Here is a 19,714-nt window from a genome sequence, read left to right on the forward strand (position 1 = left end):
TTTAGCTTCCCTATCTTAGTGAACCTAAAGAGAAAGGAATGTGCTTATTAGGGCCCACTGTTTTACTTGGGCCCATTGTATGAGTGTGAAGTTTGGTCTTTACACCATGCAGCTGTCTTATCTGTATTGTACTGTCTGCTCTTTCTAGCTGCTTATTGTTAGAAGTGATTTATTTGAAATGCATGAGGTTAGAAAGGGAGCTGGAGCTTAAAATAGTGGTGTTTGTCCAAGATAATGGTGCTCCTGCTCTGTCAAAAGCCTTCATCGAATTGCTTATTTTGGTAGGCAGTCCTGATAGTATGTTTTCCCTAGATAGCGTCTTTGCAGGGATGTACCTTTCTATGTTAAATGTGATAAATTGGGTTGAGAACTATAGCCCATGATCATATTATAGGGAGTATAATTGCAATTAGCTGTATCACTGGGCAACAGAAAGAAGTAAAAATATCAGATGGTTTGCAAAAGTAAACGATGTGGTTAAATTATTTGTTCTTTAAACAAAAAAATTATTAATCTAGTGAGGATGTGGGCCTGAATTATCACTTGGTGTCTTAAATTCGCCAGTGATCACTCTGAATCTAACACATTGTCTGTTGTTTCTTTTTTTTTTTTTAAAGTTTTGTAGGTACATAGTAAATGTGTATATTTATGGGGTACATGAGATGTTTTGGTACAGGTATGCAATGCATAATAATCACATCATGGAGAATGGGGTACCCATCCCCTAAACATTGATCTTTTATGTTACAAACAATTCAATCACAGTCTTTTAGTTATTTTTAAATGTACAATGAAATTATTATTGACTACAGTCACTCCGTTGTGCTATCAAATAGTAGGTCTTATTCATTCTTTTTTTTTTGTACTCTGTCTCTTCTTTCTGATAGCTCACTTCCTTTTACTGGTGTCCAGAGTGGATTCTGTTTCCTCAAGTTTAAGAACCAGAGTTTTCCTTCCGACAAATGATCCACATGACTGCCAGGTATTTGAAAGCACACAGCATTTTAAATATTTTGTCACATTTGGGGACTTCTTTATCGTAACTGTTTGGGTACTAATTGTCTTTCACAGATGACGTTTTATTACTTCTCCAGCCAAGTGAGTGGCAAATTAATGGTTGGGCTTCAAACTGCATGTGGAGGTCCTATTCAGCATTTATGGCAAAACACAGCTGCACTCCCAAATCAGTGGGAGAGAAATGTCATCAAAATCCAGAGTTCACAGAGATTTCAGGTATGTGTGTTCTATTTTCTAACTATGGCCTTCAAGAAAAAATAAGATACAGATCTTTAACACCAGGTGAACTAAAAGTAAGGCAACCGTCCCAGTTTGCCAGCGACTGAGGGATTTCCCAAGACTTTCAAGTGCTGAAAGTGGACATCTCAGTCAATTTGGGATGGCTAGCCACCCTGAAAGACACTTTTACAATCAAGTTTTGAATTGTATGTATGAAAACTAAAGGTGATATATTTTAAGACATACTGATATATCAGTAAAATACAACTTTTGAATTTCCTCCTAATTTCTTGAACCCTCTCCATATTCCTCTCTACTTTTCTTACTGCTCCAACTTCTTCTTTCTTTTCATTACTTTTTCCTTCCAGACTTTTTTCATGCTTTTGAGAGAAGGGAATGCTGGGTAATGAGGAAGGAGAATGTTTAAATACTTATTCCAAATGCTGTTGAAGTAGAATAATTGTCATATTCATTTCATAGATAAACTCAACACAGCCTTTATTTTCTAAAGTAATTTAGAGAATTAAAGTCAATGCAAGCCTATAAAACAAACAACTTATTTATGCAGCCTAATAAAACTTATGCATGGTCGAAATGATAATCTAATGATTATTACCAGTTCTTGAAGACGTATTGCCTATTTTAACATTTGAGCCAATCAAACAAAATTTTCCTATTAAACATGAGATTTTAAAGCATTTTATTCCTTAAAACTTTCTAATCCTTCTCTGTGTCAATTTAACCCAAGTCGGTTTTTTAAATCATCTATTATTAGAATGATATAATAATCAGTGTTATAAATTTGATATAAATCAAATCATTTGTTATATGGTGGATTTAGCACTTGCTTAAATATAGGGATTAAATTGGATTGAATTTTACCGTTGATTCTTTTGAGTGGCTAAGAGAAAAAGAATGGCTAAATGAACAGGATCTTCATTGTAAAAGTTGAATTATAAGATATAAGAATGGCATAGTTTCTTAATTGATTGATCATAAATCACTGTAATTTGGAATTTTCAGGTTTTGATAAACTTAATGGGGATCAAAAGAAGGCTACAAAAAATCCCTAACAGGTGGTTAAATGACACCTATATGGCAGGACTTCAGAGAAACTCTCAGTGGAAACGCTAACCAGAGACTGAGACTGTACTCTATTGAAGTCAAATGTCAGTGTTGGGGGTGTGGGTGGTTGGAAAGGCATCTTAACCCATCAGGCACTTAAGTGTTTCTATCAACATTTCATTCATTCACTTAAGAAAGATTAATTTGGGGCTCTTGGATGTGGTAGGTACAATGAGGGGAAGGTTCCCTACAGCATGTTAAGGGAAGATGATTGATAGGTGTGGGCAGGGGATACTATGTGTGCCTCCGCCCTGAAGACATCTGTGGCTTTCAAGGGCTATGGTATGCAGAATGAGTACCCCCTGAGCACCAATAATGTATTTAATTTGCTGTGGATGCTCAAGTGTTATTAACCTCTGGAGAAGTTATTTTATTTCTTACCCTTCTCTTCTTAATTCCCTGTGTCTGCTTGTTGTCTCAACAATGACAACAAAAGCAACAAAACTGGGCCAAGATTGTGTTTATGGGGATTGATTGAGTCACATTGAGTAGACTCTAAAGGTTGATCCTGCTGAAGTTCTATCTCTCTCCGTTCTTGTAGACACTTAAGTGAGATGAGAATCTTATCTACGGGTCCATTCCATCGTTATTTACACATCCTTTTAACTTTGAAACAGAGCTGATGGTATGGGAGTCTTAAACTACTTTTGCCAACCTTTGTACCTTCTTAGATCTGTCTATGTCTTTCGGTCCAGATCTCTATTAGAAGCATAAGAGAGCAGAGCGTTGAGTAGAACTGGAACTTGCTGTATCTTGTAGGTCAAACCTTTCAAAATAACGTCCTTGTTTTGCTCAGCTTCCTATTCTCGAGTGATACATCCTGAGTTCTGATGATTAAATATGTGCAGTAGATCAATAAAAAAAAAGTAAAACTCCAGAATATGTAATATCTAGGGTGATTCGGCTGTAGCTGAGGCAGCAAGGTTATTCACTTGAGTGCTTTAAATGTACCAGTGGCTTCAACTAAAGCAGATGCATGTGCAATATATTAATTTTATATCCCAAAATACGTTATTGCTGATGTGAAAACAGTGCATTTACCTTAAAGGCTTTGCAAAAATTAGGAGACCATATGACTCTCTCGGGATCCCTTGGCTACACCAGCCTTTTCGGATTGCAGGTATGCTTTAGTTCTGTCCTGTCAGCAAGTGAGCAGATGTTCATTTGCTTTTGTTTGGTGGGCCACAGAGAAGTGCTGTACTTGTAATACGGCCTGCCATCATCTAGTATCTCACTCCTGAAAAGATTTTCTGAGGGGCTTATTCGAGGGAATTCTGTAATCAGAGTCTCCAGACAGTATCTGCTGCCTTGACAACTTATAAGCCTCTGAGAATTATTTCATTTTCTGCCATTTCCTTTCCATGCTGACTTCTAATAGTTTAAAAGCCATGCATCCTTCCTTTAAAAATGTCCAAATAGGAGATTTCGGTCTCAGCTGGATCCCAGCTTAGCATGGGCTTAGAACAAAGCCACTGCAGCTGATGCTCACCTGGGGGCTTTATCACCTCCATCTGTGAATGACTAGGTCTCTCTTTTAATGAAATTGAAACAGGTTAATTTCCGAGTGAATGCTGCTGCATACAGAAGGATTGCTGTTTATCTACTTAGCAAAGACGGAAGCATTTCAGAGAGTTTCTGAAGATGTGTAAGGAATAATAACAACTAAAATTTCTTTAGCACTTACTATATATAAGGCACTGTGTTTACTTCTTTGGATACATAATTTTATTGACCCTTCACAAAAATCCTCTAGAAAGGTAGAAAGATGATTTACTCCAAGAATTACAAGCTTTAGAGAGTTAAATAACCTACTAAATCCCATACCGGCTTAGACTCTAAGGTAGTTTGATTTCAGATCTCAATTACTGAGTCACTGAGCCATAATAACTTTTTTTATTATGTTAAGCATTACAGGGATTTAGAATACACAGGGGAAAAAAAGTCCAACCTCTAGTTTGGTCAAATCTGTTGTGTATGACTTATTATATATTCTTTTGTCTGCTGGCTGGGTGAAACAACAATTTTAGGCATTGCATGCTGCTGATTAATTGCAATCACATTTTTAAAAAATTGCAGACATAAGCGATTAATTTTACTGTTGTCCTAAAATGTTCAAGGAGACAAATAATAAGACAAACTTAACATGCAGTAGAAATGTAGCCCCTAATTCAGGTGAAACCTTTTGTCAGAGGCATTAGTACCAGAGTGACTCCATGTTGAGTGAGGGCTAAGAAAATGAGCTTGCTGGGTTGCATTCCCAGAAAGCTAGGTATTCCTAGCCTCTAGATGTTTACTGTTAAGGGAACAGATTGATAACATTTACTAAACAGACCTGAACTTGGGAGTGTCCTGGTATCCCGACACCTTGAGAACAAAATCATTCCTAATTTTACTTTAAAGATAATAATGTTGATTCTTGCAAAATATAGTAATTAAGAAAATTAATCCTTTATCGCAAAAGATTATAGCAGAGCACATCTCCCCGTGATCTTTTTTTATCCTGTATATAGACAAGTATTGTACCTAGGGTGGACGCGTTCCTCCTCTTACTTTCGGGAACGCCCTGCTCTGTCTATTGAGTGGCCATTCTTTTATTCTTCTACTTTCTTAATAAACTTGCTTTCACTTTACTCTATGGACATTCTCTCAATTCTTTCTTGCGTGAGCTCCAAGACCCTCTCTTGGGGTCTGGATCGGGACTTCCTTTAGGTAACACTTTCACTCCTGTTTGTTGTTGTTGTTCTTGAAAGAAGCTCATGTAACAGTTTTATGGGTAAGAAGGAATGAATACTATCCCTTACTACTAAGTATGTCACTGACTATAATTTTCACGTTGAATGTCTAGATTGTTAAACTAAATGAACAGCCAGTGCCTTAAGTATAAAAAGATACTGAAGCATTTTTAACATGCTATTATTTACTTTTCATTTCTTTGATATTTCATTGAGAAATGCTGGAGAGTTCTCAGCAGCCTCCTATTTAGAAAGAATAGAAGTTTTTAATAAAGACAAAAGATGAGCTTTGCATTTTAAAAAATGTAAATTTTAACCTTAACTTTTAAAATTTTACCGTCACTCTTCAAAATCATTATCTGAGGTATTTTCCCTTTTAATTCAATAATATTTATGATAACACATCATTTTGTGTCTCAAATGTTTGCTTGGGAAATGAATGCATACTACTAATTAAGAAAACTCTTACATAATACATATAACCATAAATGTTTCTAATGTTTATACTCATGCTGAAGCAGTCTCGTTGTCTGAGGCGATACCTGAGATTCATTGTTTCATGCCAAGGAAATCAAAGACATGAACACACAAGAAGTGAGGTTAAGAATGGAGGTTTAATAGGTGAAAGAAAGAGAAGAGCTCTCTCTTGCAGAGAGAGGGATCCTGCATGGGTTTCCAGTCCATGGCGAAATGCAGGGGGTTTTATAGATGAGCTTGAGGAAGCGGTGTCTGATTTACATAGCGCACTAAAGACTGGTCAGACTAGGTGTGTTATTTGCATAAGGCACAAAAAACTGGTTAGGGGTAGGTGTGCTGTGTGCATAGGGCACAAAAAGATGGCCTTTCCCACCCTAATCTGTTATTATGCAGATGGGTTCTCTAACTGGCTGGTGCCATGTTGCCTGTTTCTTTACTGTGCATGTGGTAATAAAAGGGAAGACGGAGCTTCTATATTGGCTATGCCTGGCCCCCAGGTAGCCTTTTTTTATTGACGCAACTGCCGGCATTCACCCGTGCGAGCTTTCAGCTTGCTTATCTATGTTTACAGCTTGATTTTTCAGGCTACTCTTTGTTGGAAAAAATAATTTATTGGGCTGCTTTTTGGTAGAAGGGAAGCCTTGCTGAGGACTCTTTTACCTTCACTATCTACCTAAATAATTTCTTTCTAGCTCCTGTATCAGTGCCATCCAGATAGTATTATCCATATGTCATCACCATTTCCTCTAACATTTAAATCAATTGGCTTAAGTGCTGACCACTTACCTGTATTCAGAGGTCATCCATCTTCTCTTAAAATGTTTGGGGTGAAAGGAATTTGTTTTATGTTCACTGTCGGATTAGTGCAGGCCGTCCCTGACTTCTTTGGTGTCGGAACTCCATCATCTGTCCTATGATCCACTTTTATTTTGCTGCTTTGCTCCTTTAAAAGAAAAAAATCTATCTATCTATCTATCCTCCAACGTTATTAAAATGAGGTGGGTGTTTGGAAAATAATCTTTCTGATGTTTTGGAGAAAACAAAGAATGTGTGTTAGATACTACTTTTCCTAAAAATACAACTACCACACAGCAATACAGCTCTGACCAGGGCCCTCCATAGAACCTACATATATATATATTTTCTTTTTCCGAGATGGAGTCTCACTCTGTCACCCAGGTTGGCATGCAGTGGCACCATATCAGATTGCAACCTCTGCCTCCTGGGTTCAAGCAATTCTCCTGCCTCAGCCTCCTGAGTAGCTGAGATTACAGATGTGTACCACAACACCTGGCTAATTTTTGTACTTTTAATTGAGATGGGGTTTTGCCATGTTGGCCAGGCTAGTCTCGAACTCCTGACCTCAGGTGATCAGCCTGCCTTGGCCTCCCAAAGTGTTGGGATTATAGGAGTGAGCCACCATGTCCTGCCTTTATTTTTCTTGTTTTTTAATCATCCTAGGGTTCCACTTTCTTTAGCTAATTTTCCAGATTCTAACCCAAATCCTTGTCAACTCTTTTCATTTAAATCTGTTTAGCTAGACTATTGAATTATGCCTGATGGGTCTTGTGTTTTATAGCCACATAGACCCATTAGTAAATTTCCCTCCACTTAGAGAAATAGTTGTTTCCCTAAGAAAAATGTTCCTTCCTGCTAGGCTAGTGGACTCAAATGGCAGCGAATTTTCACAATGATGTTTCATCACTTATACCAAGTTAACATGTAATTTAACAGAATCAAATAAATATGTAATATCTATTGCAAACTCTAATGAGGAGAGGATTAAGGCAAGAAGGTAATTTAAAAGCTACTTCAGTAGTCAAGGGGGAGGAGATGGGAGAGGAAATAAGAATGAAAGGAAAATAGGGATTAATGGAGCTTGTCTCGTTGGAAATGAGAATGGAGGAGAAAGGGACTCTCAAGGTCAGTTTGGAGTTTTGAGCATTGGAGAGCACCAGTCTTCTGGTACCATTGTCAGGAAATGAGAGTGAGATGAGAGCTCCAATCCGAGGAGAAAGGACAAAGTTGTGAATTATAAATGACTTGTGTCATCTGAGTGGAAATGTCCAGCAGACTGTGGAAACCGGGGAGGAGAGTTCAGGAAATGACTTGTGTCATCTGAGTGGAAATGTCCAGCAGACTGTGGAAACCGGGGAGGAGAGTTCAGGAAAGAGATGAACATTTGTAATGTAAGTTTCTGATTTATCAACCCTGAAGATCAATGTTGTTCTTTTGGTGAGGAGTGTGGAGAAAAAAACAAGAGACATGTGATATAGTTAACACTTACTTCTACTTCTTTTTTAAAATGTGACTGTCGGCATGTCCTTAACTCAGCAACAGCTAGGGACTATCTCTATGAAAAAGCTTTCAGAAAGAATAAAATGTTAATTTGTAAAGAATAGATATTTACTTACAAACACACAATTCATATAATAGCATAAATCTTTTAATAACTATGTTACAATAACAGTAGCTAACATTATTTAATGCTAACTATATACCAGGTGCTGTTTTACATGTTTGCAACTCTTTTTTCCTTATCATGTAGGCTATCATTTTATCATTACAATTGTACAAAAAAGAAAACTGAGGAACAGAGATGTTAAATAAGTTCTCCAAGGTCTTGTTGCTGTTAAGTGGTATAACGAGGAACTGAATCCAAATAGTTTTATTTGAAATACATATATATATTTTCAAAATATATATATGTAATAAGTATATAATTTATCTATATTATAAATAGATATTTTGAATCAAACTACTTAGATGTATATAATATATGTAGTTATATATTATATATAACCAACTTGGGTATGTATATTATACATATATTAATAATATAGTATAATTACATATTATATAATTTATATAATATAATTAATACTTGTATAATATTATATAAATATATATTATAATATATAAAAAATATATTATAACATAAAATATAATATGTATACTATATTATATATAATCTGTATATAATACATATTATGTATGTATACATACATACACATGCAAAATCAATACAATACATATATGTATCTTACACATGTACGTATATATAATATATATTATTCTATAACATATACATTATATCACATATATAATATGTATACATATATGTATATGGAGATATATAACATATTTATATATTACAAATTTATTATATATTTATTAATATATAACAATTTATTAATATATACTATTAATATACAATATTATATGTTGTATATCTCCAAGTAGTTTGATTCAAAATATTTGTATCTATCTATATAATATATATTAATCTATATATGTTATAATATAACATATATAACATATATGATATGACATAGCATATATTATATATGATATAATTATATAATGTATATTATATAACTACATATATGAGATAAAATCTATTTTTTTGAAAAAATGTATTTTGAATCAAACTACTTGGTTTCAGATCCTAGCTGTATGTTGGATACAGATTCTAGTCATACTTTTAATCACTATGTTATACCACTTTTGTATAAAACTATCTCTACACAATAATCTTTGCCAGTCCTTTGCAACATGGTTCTATTTTCTAAGTAGTTACACTTATTTTTGTATAAAGAGAATATGACTTTCTTAGGGCTATTGACAGATTTTTCTATAGGTCGTGGATGTTTCTCAGTGGATTTGTAATAGAGGTAGATAGCATATGGTTTGAAAGGAAATGTATTGGTACAGCATATTGTACAGGGATGAAATAATTTACCATAGAAAAATGATCTGTTATGTTTTGCTGCATCTAGATCAATTGTAAACCTAAAAATCTGGGCCGACTTCTTGAGAAATACAATGTTTATGTTGTAAACAAGACTGAATAATGCACATGTTTTTATCACATCCATGAACAAAGCCTCTAACTTTAGTGATATTCATTAATAAGGATGGGATAATGTCTGCCATCAACATGCCAATTTTCTATGGATTTGGGTAATTAGAAAATCGGAGAGTGGCTTCTTTTTAAGTTTCTCAGATCAATCATACCAGAGTATCTTTTCTTAGTGGTGTCTTGGGTGGGCTCCACATCATAATGTCACATTCAGTCATTTCTTTTCTGTTTTTTGAGACAGAGTCTTGCTCTGTCACCCAGGCTGCAGTGTAGTGGTGCGATCTCCACTCACTGCAACCTCTGCCTCCCGGGTTCAAGCGATTCAACCTCCGCCTCCCTGGTTTGAGCAGTTCTCTGTCTTAGCCTCCTGAGTAGCTGGGATTACAGGCGCCCGCCACCACTCCCAGCTAATTTGTTGTTTTTTTGGTAGATACGGGGTTTCACCATGTTTGCCAGGTTGGTCTAGAATTCCTGACATCTAGTGATTCACCCGCCTCATCCTCCCAAAGTGCCAGGATTACAGGCGTGAGGCACTGTGACAGGCCACGTTCAGTCATTTTAACAATAAGTCACAGAACAATCATTTCCAGTCAATGTTTAGATAATGGCAGAAAATGTGCAATAGGATAGCATGAGGATGACATCTAAGGCAAGAGTGGATAAGATTTAGAGAACCAAAGGGGAAGATGGGACACAATTGCAAAATGCCAAGAACTGGATCTCAAGATGGAGCATGGATCCAAAAACTGGTAAATGTGAAACAGTATGAAGACATGGGAACTGAACATAGGAGATGGTTGTAGGGAAAAATCCAGGTGAGTATTGCTGCATTTCACTAACATGTTACCTATCCTATGCCAGACATTTGAGATACAGTGATGGCCCTACATTTCTTTGTTTTTCAGAGTGTTTGCTTTGATTTCTTTGCACCTGGAATTGGCATGGTCACCCAAGTGCTTCTAGAGAGTGACATGTTTCCTGTTGCAGGCTCTCTTTTATAACACTGTGAGACAGTGATGTTCCTTGCTTTATGTTTTCGTTTTGTTTTGTTTTTCTTGTGCAGGTTGTTTTTCAAGGTCAAATGACTTCAACGTATGAACAGGATGAAGTCATTGCTATTGATGATATATCTTGCAGTTCAGGCTGCTTGCCTGCCAATGGTAAGAACTTTTTCTCTCATTTTGACCTTTATTGTGTATAAAGATTTCAGTGCAATTTAAAGATTGTAATGACTTTAATCTCCTGTTTATTTTTGTCTGTGTTTTCATGTGGGCTATTTTTCCTTGTTCTAGTACATTGTATAACAGTGACTGGATCTATACTAGGATTTCACTGACTGATGCTGTAAAGAACTGAATGGGATAATTTAGTCTTAGACTTGAAATCTTGTAGCAATGTTTACAGTGGCTAAAGTTAAATCTTAACAAGGTAACTCTGTTCCTTCTAGGAGACTGGGAGAAAACTAGCCTCCACAGACTTGAAATTGTCTTCTCGGACAATTGGTTTGATTATTCTGCTGAAAGATACAAAATAGAGATATTAGTTATAATCTATTTTCTATTTTGACACATCAATAAACCACATATATCAGATGTAAACTTTTATTTCTATTGTTCCTTTGATTATATTAACTGAATAATACTCTATTCTCCATTTGTATTATTCCAAAACAATTCAATATTAAAATTATAATTAAAATAGCATAAAATATCAAGCTTAATCTAATTATCAAAAAGAATCAGTCATATATATTTCAGGGTTTTTTTCTTTTAAGAATTTTGGTATATTGCGGCATGTTGTTACAGAATAAAGATAGCTATTTTGTAGATAAGGCTTCTGAGTTCAATTTAGTACAGCGATATAGTTGTTGTGGTAAATAATATTTCAAGACAAGAAGAGATGTCTTCATCTACTTAAGAAAGACCATAGGATCTTGATATTGGTTTTTAAAAAGTTTTATTTTATTTTCAATTGACACATAATTGTACATATTTATTGGATATTATGTGATGTTAAATACATGTATACATTGTGTGATGATTAAATCAGGGTAATTATTTGTTATCTCAAAAATTTATTTTTTCTTTGTAATAAGAACATTTGAAATTCTCTCTTCTAGTTATTTTGAAATAATATAATATTGTTAACTATACTGTGTAATAGAAAACCAGAATTTATTTAACTCTGATCTATCTGTAATTTAATACCCATTGACCAGTTTGTACACACACACCATCCATGCTATTTTCCCCAGCCTCTGGTAACCACTATTCTACCTGTACTTCTATAAGATAGATTTTTGAAAGTTTTGCAAACGAGTAAGATATAGTATTTGTTTTCCTGTGTCTGGTTATTTCATTTAATGTCTTCCAGATTCATCCATATTGTCACAAATGGTAGGCTTTTATTCTTTTTATAGTTAAATAAAAAAGAATTATATTGCTTGTATTTTCTTTATCCATTCATCCATTGATGGACACTTAGGTTGATTCCCTATCTTGGCTATCGTGAATAGTTCTGCAGTAAACATGGGAATGCAAAAATCTCTTTGATCGAGATTGAAATCATATCTCTTTGATTTCATTTTCTTTGGATAAATACTCAGAAGTGGGATTGATGAATCATTTGGTAGTTCTATTTTCAACTTTTTGAGGAACCTCCATACTGTTCTATATGGTTGTACTAATTTACATTTCTACCGACAGTATATAAGTATTCCCATTTATCCACATCCGCACCAGCATTTGTTAACTTTGACTTTTTGATAATAGCCATTCTGAGAAGTATGAGATGATATATCATTGTGATTTTAATTTGCATTTCCCTGATGATTAATGATGCTGAGATTTTTTTTCATATTATATTCATTGGTCATTTTTCTGTCTTTTTCTGAGAAATATCTATTGAGGTTTTCTGTCCATTTTCAAATTTGATTATTTGTTTTCTTGAAAATGAGTTGTTTTGAGTTTCTTGTGTATTCTGGGTATTGACCCCATATTAGATGCACAGTTTGCAAACATTGCCTCCGATCCTGTAGGTTGTCTCTTCACTCAGTTGTTTTCTTTGTTGTGCATAAACTTTTTAGTTTGATGTAATCTCGTTTTTTAAAATGATAGGTATTATTTATTTATTTATTTATTTTATGAATGAAATATTTTACATGTTTATGGGGTGCATGTGAGTTTGTTACATGCATAGAATGTATTCAGCCTCCATTTACATTCCCTTTCCACCCACTCACCCTTCACAGCCTCTAGTATCTATCATTCTGTTCTCTAGTTCTGTGAGATCAACTCTTTTAGCTCTAACATATCAGTGAGATGTTATTAGTTATTTATTAAAAGTTTGCTAGAATTGATTAGTGAAGCCATCAGGTCTGGGTTGTTCTTTGGTGGGGGACATTTTATTACTAATTCAATCTGTTCAGATTTTCTGTTTCTTCAATTTTAGTAGGTTTTATGTGTCCAGAAATTTATGTATTTCTTCTAGGTTTTTCAGCATATGGTTGTTCATGATGGCTTTTTATGATCTTTTGCATTTCTGTGCAAGTAGTCATAATATCTCCTTGTTCATCTCTCATTTTATTTGAATCTTCTATCTTTTTATCCTTAGTCCAGCTATTGTGTGTCAATTTTGTTTATCTTTTCAAAAAAACAACTTTTTGCTTTGTTGTCTTTGGTATTGTTTTGTTTAGTCTCTATTTCATTTAAGTCTGCTCTGATTTTTATTATTTATTTCCTTCTACTAATTTTGGGTTTGGTTTCTTCCTGTGTTTTCTAATTCCTTGAAGTATAACATCTAATATTTTGATGTAGGCATTTATTAAGATAAACTTCTCTCTTAGAATTGCTTTTGCTGTATCCCATAGTTTTGGTAGGTTGTATGTCTATATTTGTCTCAAGGAATATTTAACTGTTCTTTTTAATTTTATCATTGGCTTATTTTGTTCTTCAAAGGTATGATTAATTTTCGTGTATTTGTATAACTTCCAAAGTTCATTTCGTTGTTGAATGCTAGTTTTATTCCATTGTGGCTGGAAAAGATAATTCATATGATTTTGATTTTTACAGAATTGTTGAGACTTGTTTTGTGGCCTAACATATGACATATCCCGGAGAAAATTCCATGTGCTAATGGGAAAATGTATATTTTGTAATTATTGAGTAGAATGTTCTGCAAATATATTTCAGGTTTATTTGATCTAGAGTTAAGTTTAAATATAATGTTTCTTTGTTCATTTTCTGTCTGAATGATCCGTCCATTACTGAAAGTAAGGGATTAAAATCTTTTACTATTATTGTATTGCAGTCTATCTATTTCTGTACGTCTAATAATATTTGCTATATATATTGGGAGGTCTAGTTTTGGGTGAATGTATATTTCCAAGTGTTTTATCCTTTTTCTAAATAGATCCCTTTATCATTATATTATGACCATCATTGTCGATTTTTTCAGTTTTCAAATTAAAGTCTATTTTATATGATATAGTTATAGCTACTGCTGGTCTCTTTTGATTTCTATTTGCATGGAATATTTTTCTTCCATTCCTTTACTTTCTCAGTCTATGGGTATTCTTACAGGTGATGTGAGTCTCTTGTAGGCAACATAGAATTTTGTCTTGTTTTTTAATCCACTTATCCACTCTACATATTTTGAGAATTTAATCCATTTACATTTAATGTTGTTATTGACAGATAAGGCCCTACTCCTTTCCTTTTATTCATTATTTTCTGGTTATTTTGTAGAAATTTGTTTCTTTCTTCTCTTGTTTATCTTTGTGGCTTGGTGCTTTTGTGTAGTGATAATCTTTGATTCTTTTCTATTTCTCATTTGTTTATCTGCTGTAATTTTTTCTCTCTGGTTACCATGGGGCTTACATTAAAAAAATCTTACAGAACACTATTTTAAACTGATAACAACTTAAGCTTGGTTGCATGCAAATATTCTAGAATTTTACTTTCCTCCCACAATTTGTAATTATGTTACCTTAATTTGCATCTTTTTATATTACATATTTTCTAACAACATATTGTGGCTGTGGTTATCATTGATGATTTTGACTTTTACTCATCATCCTGGAGATTTGAAAGATTATATAACACCATTACAATAATTAAGTATTCTGAATTCAATTATAAATTTACCTCTACAAGTAAGTTTTATATTTTCATAGGATTTCATAGTAATAATCAATATCCTTTTATTTCCAGTTAAAACACTCCCTTAAGCATTTTTTGTAAGACCAGTATAGTGGTGATTAATTCCCTCAGCTTTTGCTTGTCTGTAAAATACTTTTTTCTCCTTAATTTCCGAAGAATAGCTTTACAGATAGTATGTTCTTGGCTAACAGTTTCTTTTTCTTTTAGAACTTTGAATATATCGTTCCATTCTGTCCTGGCCTGCATGGTTTCTGCTGAGAAATCTGTTCATAGTCTAATGAATTCCTATAGATATGATTTGATGCTCTTCTCTTGCTACTTTTAGAATTATCTATTTGTCTTTGACTTTTGGTAATATGATTATAATGTGTCTTAAAGAGGACATCTCTATGTTGAATCTAATGGAGACTTTGGGCTTTCTGTATATGGACGTTCATATTTCTCCCAAGGCTTGGGAGGTTTTTAAACTATTATTTTAATAAGATTACTGTGCATTTCTTCATCTTTTTTCCATCTGGAAATTGTATAATGCAAAACTTTGTCTGCTTAATGATTTCCCATAGGTCACATTGACTTTGCTTTCTGTTTTTCATTCTCTCTTCTTTCTTTTTTTCCCTCCTAAGCTATTTCAAAAGACTTGTCTTCAAGTTCAAGGATTCAGAAAATCCTTGTTCTACTAGGCTGTTATTGACATCCTCAATTGTATTTTTTGTTTCATTAGTTGATATCCCCTGCTACAAGATTTCTGTCTTATAAATGATATCTCTTTGTTGAATTAATTATTGAACCCATGAATTATTTTTCTAATTTTGTTGAACTGTCTGTATTCTCTTTTATTGCACCGAGTTACCTTAAGATTATTATTTTGAATTCCTTTTTGGGCAATTTATAAATTTCCATTTTGGTCGGGGTCAGGTACTGGAGAGTTACTGTGTTTCTTTGGTGGTATCATGTTTCTTTGCTTTTCTGTATTTCTTATTTCACTATGTTGATATCTGTGCAACTGGTGGAATAATTGCTCCTTCCAATTTTATAGAATGGCTTTCAGGGGGAAATATTTTCACCTGTGTTTTAGAATATTGGTTAGGTAGGGTACCTTGATTGCACATGTGCTTTAGAGTATTGGTTAGGTAGGGTACACCGATTTTGGTTCCAGGTGGACACAGTAAGGTAGTCTCTGGGCAATTTCTTCAGCTGTAGTCAACATCAGTAATACCTGAAGGTGTCTCATTGGTTAGGTTGTGGGAGTTTGTGCAGCTCCTTGGACAAGCCTCCCCACTGGAGGTGGGGATGCTGGGCTGTTCTGAATGTCAAGTGTATGTGAGAGCTGCTCTGTTACTGGGTCAAGTGTTACCTCCCTGTCGGGGACAGAAATGCTGGGCTGTTTTGTGTATTGAGGATTTTTCAGGGCTGCTCCACTTTGGATGTGGCTTCTTTGCTGATGTTGACTACAGCTTGGATGTGGCTTCTTTGCTGATGTTCATGGTGCCAGACTGTTTCACATACAAGGATACATTGGGACTGCTGTATCTCCGGTCAGTCATGACCTCCCTAGTTGGCAAGATTGCCTATAATTTGGAGGGGCAAGACATCTCATAAGCTTGGCCACTGGGGTTGCAGCAGTACCACTAGGTATAGGCTTCAAATAGCTGGGATGGTGTGCTGCATCCACTTGAACTGGAAGGTTGGAGTGTCTGCTGGCAGTTTATTCACAGAAGTAGAGAGCTATAGCTTCTTGGATGGAGAATGGTGCACTACCATGTGTGAGCACAGTGTAGTGCCATCAGATCCTCATGGATGGGGAGATGCAGTGGCTACTGGACCCCAGAGAAAGATGCACTCTAGCCATGGCTCCAGCCTCAAGATAGCACTTTATAGCAATGTAGATCATGGGAAAGAAGGCACAGTGTGGGCTCCTTCTTTGGAGTAGCATAACCATGACACTTGACCCAGTGTTACCTTGACATATGTCAAGTGTTAACACTTGACATAGCATAACCATGTCAACTTCTGGCAGTGATCTTAGACTGGGCTTAGGGCCTGTGATGACCACAGAGTTCTATAGCATCAAAAACTGTGGCAACTGATCTTTGATGGGGGATGCTGGGGGACTCCTGTTTCCCTCCCTCCCTCCCTTCCTTCCTTCGACAGAGTCTCGCTCTGTCACCCAGGCTGGAGTGCAGTGGCACAATCTCGGCTCACAGCAAACTCTACCTCCCAGGTTCACGCCATTCTCCTGCCTCAGCCTCCCGAGTAACTGGGACTACAGGGCCCCCCCACCATGCCTGGCTTTTTGTATTTTTAGTAGAGATGGGGTTTCACCCTGTTAGCCATGATGGTCTCAATCTGCTGACCTCGTGATCTGCTCGCCTCGGCCTCCCAAAGTGCTGGGATTACAGATGTGAGCCACTGCGCCCGGCCCCTGCTTACCTTTTGTTTGCAAGGATAATTACTTCTGATTTCAAGCTACTCCCAACTGGGGAGACAGGGCAGTAAAAATAGGGTATTTTCTTCCATTTTCTAGGAATCTATTCTGAGTCTTCATGCTCTAGAGGGTCACTGCTATTCCCCTGCAACACTCTGGTGCTTTCCCTCAACTACTGTAGTCAAAATGTGCTTGTTTATTCATTGTTTTAGTCCTTTTTAGTGGAGGGAAAATACATTAGGCATCTCTAGTCAGTTGTCTTGCTTACATTATTCCTGTCTGTGCTTGGGTTTTTAACATCTCTTCTGTTAGTATAAAAGCTTACAGATAGATGTTTCTTGCCATGTGGACCAAGCCTGGGTTTTATAGAAGCTGGTGACAGTCGCTTCTAACACTGAACATGTAAAGTTCCTGTTTGCTTTCATATTTTTAGTGGTCAGTGTTTATCAGGTGAGAAATCACTATATGCTACATTTAAAAGTAGATAAATTGAAATAGAGAACTTTAAGGGAACAGATTATAACCCCCCTGCCTCATACCTAGAAGTAAATAATTAAAGTATCATCCTCAGTGTCTTTTTACTGTTAGAAAATAACATTTATTGGACTTATCAAAAGGTATACAATGTATCAATAGAGAATATATGGTTAACTGAAGGCATTGCAGCCTCTACTGCTGACAGATTTATTATTTAAAATCTTCTCTAAGTCTCCCTCTTCTGTCACTTTGCATGGCATTCCTGGGTCCAGAGCAAAGCCAGCTTAGTTTTAATGAGACATCTCGTTCTTGACCCTGATCCCTTCAGCAATGTCTTTATATATCTCAATTTTATAGTTTCTGCAGAGGTCAGGGTCTGTCAAACAAAATGATCCCTGACTAGTGTACTAGTGTTATTCATTGGCTAGTCTGGCTAATCATGTTCAAAGGAGAAAAAGGCAAGGAAATCACCTATTGGCTGGACTTTCCTACTGTAGGGAAGTTAGGAATAGGTTGCTGCCATTGAAACTGTATTTGCATTACAAATTTACAAACACACATGCTTGGGTGGTGCTTGGGAGTTGAGATGGCCTGTAATAAGATTCTGCTATCATGTTAGATATAAATGTCTCTCTATCGTTGGCCCTGGGAACTAAAGCCATTTCCTTAAGTACCCATTATCTATATACTGGGACAAAGACCAAGTAGATGGGCCATCATATATATTCAGAAGACAAATGTCAGATTTGTAGTAAGTATTTACAGCAAGTATTTAAGTAAGTGCTAAAAATTAAGTAGCATTAAATTGCGAAGTACTATAAAATCACTGCAGAAGTATAAAAGCTATCATAGTACAAGTGAGACTTCAGAAAGATGAATATTCAAAGGAAAATTGTGATCCAATAGAAAAACATGAGTATTGACAATTTCTAAGATAATTGTTCTAGACATTATTATAACCATAATGTATTTGAGGTGGTATGGAAATGAAATTTACTAAAGATGAGGCATCAATAAATTTTAAGGCTCATTTATTACCCGAGCCTTTCACATGAATATGAAATTTACATAACATGACAGGCTTTGGGACTGGAGAGGAGGACTTTGAAATGTAAGACTGAAGTCATCAATGAATATGGGAAGTAGACCTACATGTATGACAGAGGGCAATAAGCTGAATATCTTGAACCAAGATGTTTGTACACATTCAAAGATAAATACTTGTGTTGAAGCAACATTGGGGATTTAGATGAACTGCAACCCTATTTTTAGGCTTTGCCATTTATGGGGCATTGCAAACGATGTCATCTCCTGGGGAAAAAGCTGCAAACGAAGTGGTTTTCTTATGGAGAAAGCCAGGATTCAGATGAGGTCACCTGGTATGTTCTTTGAAGATGAGGACACAGAGACTTGTTTCTGTTTTTGTTTTTCAAATAAAATAAGGATTGAGGGCATATTTACATTTTTGGGAGGAAAACATAGCAGCATGAAGATTAATAATAGAGGAAAAACATAAAGCATTATGGGATGAGATTGGCACTTGACTGGGGCTGCACTTTGTAAATGGCAGAAATGTGAGAGATTGTAAAATTAAGTAGCATTAAATTGCCAAGTGGGACTCTCTAGCCAAGTTCAGGCACTGTTGTAACAGACTAAACCTAGTTAATCATCAGAATCACATCAGGGAGTGATTGATTCTGGGCTTCACTCCAGTGATAGATGGGAATCACTGTGAGTGGAGCCTGAATTTTAAATAAGATTCTCAGGATATATATATTTTTTATTTATGAAGCCACTGGAGCCCAGGCTTAAGAACAGGACTAGCATTTGGGAACAGGTCTGGTATCATGCTGGTGATTGAACTTGGGGCAGAGTCCCAGCTAACTAGAATGAGTAGTTTTAGTCTCGTGCAATCCTGGTGGTGGTGGTTGCGGCAGGGGTGGAGGGAGCATCGGACATGCAATCCAGCATCTTCTGGACATCATCATCAGAAAATCCTCTTCCTATGGAGGGTAGGTATAGAGCTTCTTCCATTTGGATGCAAGAAAACAGGCAAGTTTACTTAAATTACTTAAGGAAATGGAGGAGATAATTATGGCAAAGGTTCATCAGTCCCAATACTGTTAGAGTCAAGGATCAAGGAATTTATTTTTTTGTATTTGCCTTATTACCTTATGCTTGTCACTTTATGGCTATAAGGTGATGGTTAAAGGCCTGTACA

The 19,714-nt window shown here is 35.6% G+C and overlaps 1 protein-coding gene across 1 annotated transcript in view; it reads left to right on the top strand.

Annotated features, from left to right (window-relative positions):
• Window positions 1-19,714, top strand: part of MALRD1 (MAM and LDL receptor class A domain containing 1) — a 706,902-nt gene that overhangs the window by 43,123 nt on the left and 644,065 nt on the right. The window contains exons 3-5 of the mRNA XM_030940611.1: window positions 888-982; window positions 1,072-1,233; window positions 10,496-10,592. Coding sequence (XP_030796471.1) covers window positions 888-982; window positions 1,072-1,233; window positions 10,496-10,592 — 354 coding nt within the window. The remainder of the gene's footprint in view (window positions 1-887; window positions 983-1,071; window positions 1,234-10,495; window positions 10,593-19,714) is intronic.

The sequence above is a fragment of the Rhinopithecus roxellana genome, chromosome 11 (assembly GCF_007565055.1).
Source record: "Rhinopithecus roxellana isolate Shanxi Qingling chromosome 11, ASM756505v1, whole genome shotgun sequence".
Lineage (NCBI taxonomy): Eukaryota > Metazoa > Chordata > Mammalia > Primates > Cercopithecidae > Rhinopithecus > Rhinopithecus roxellana.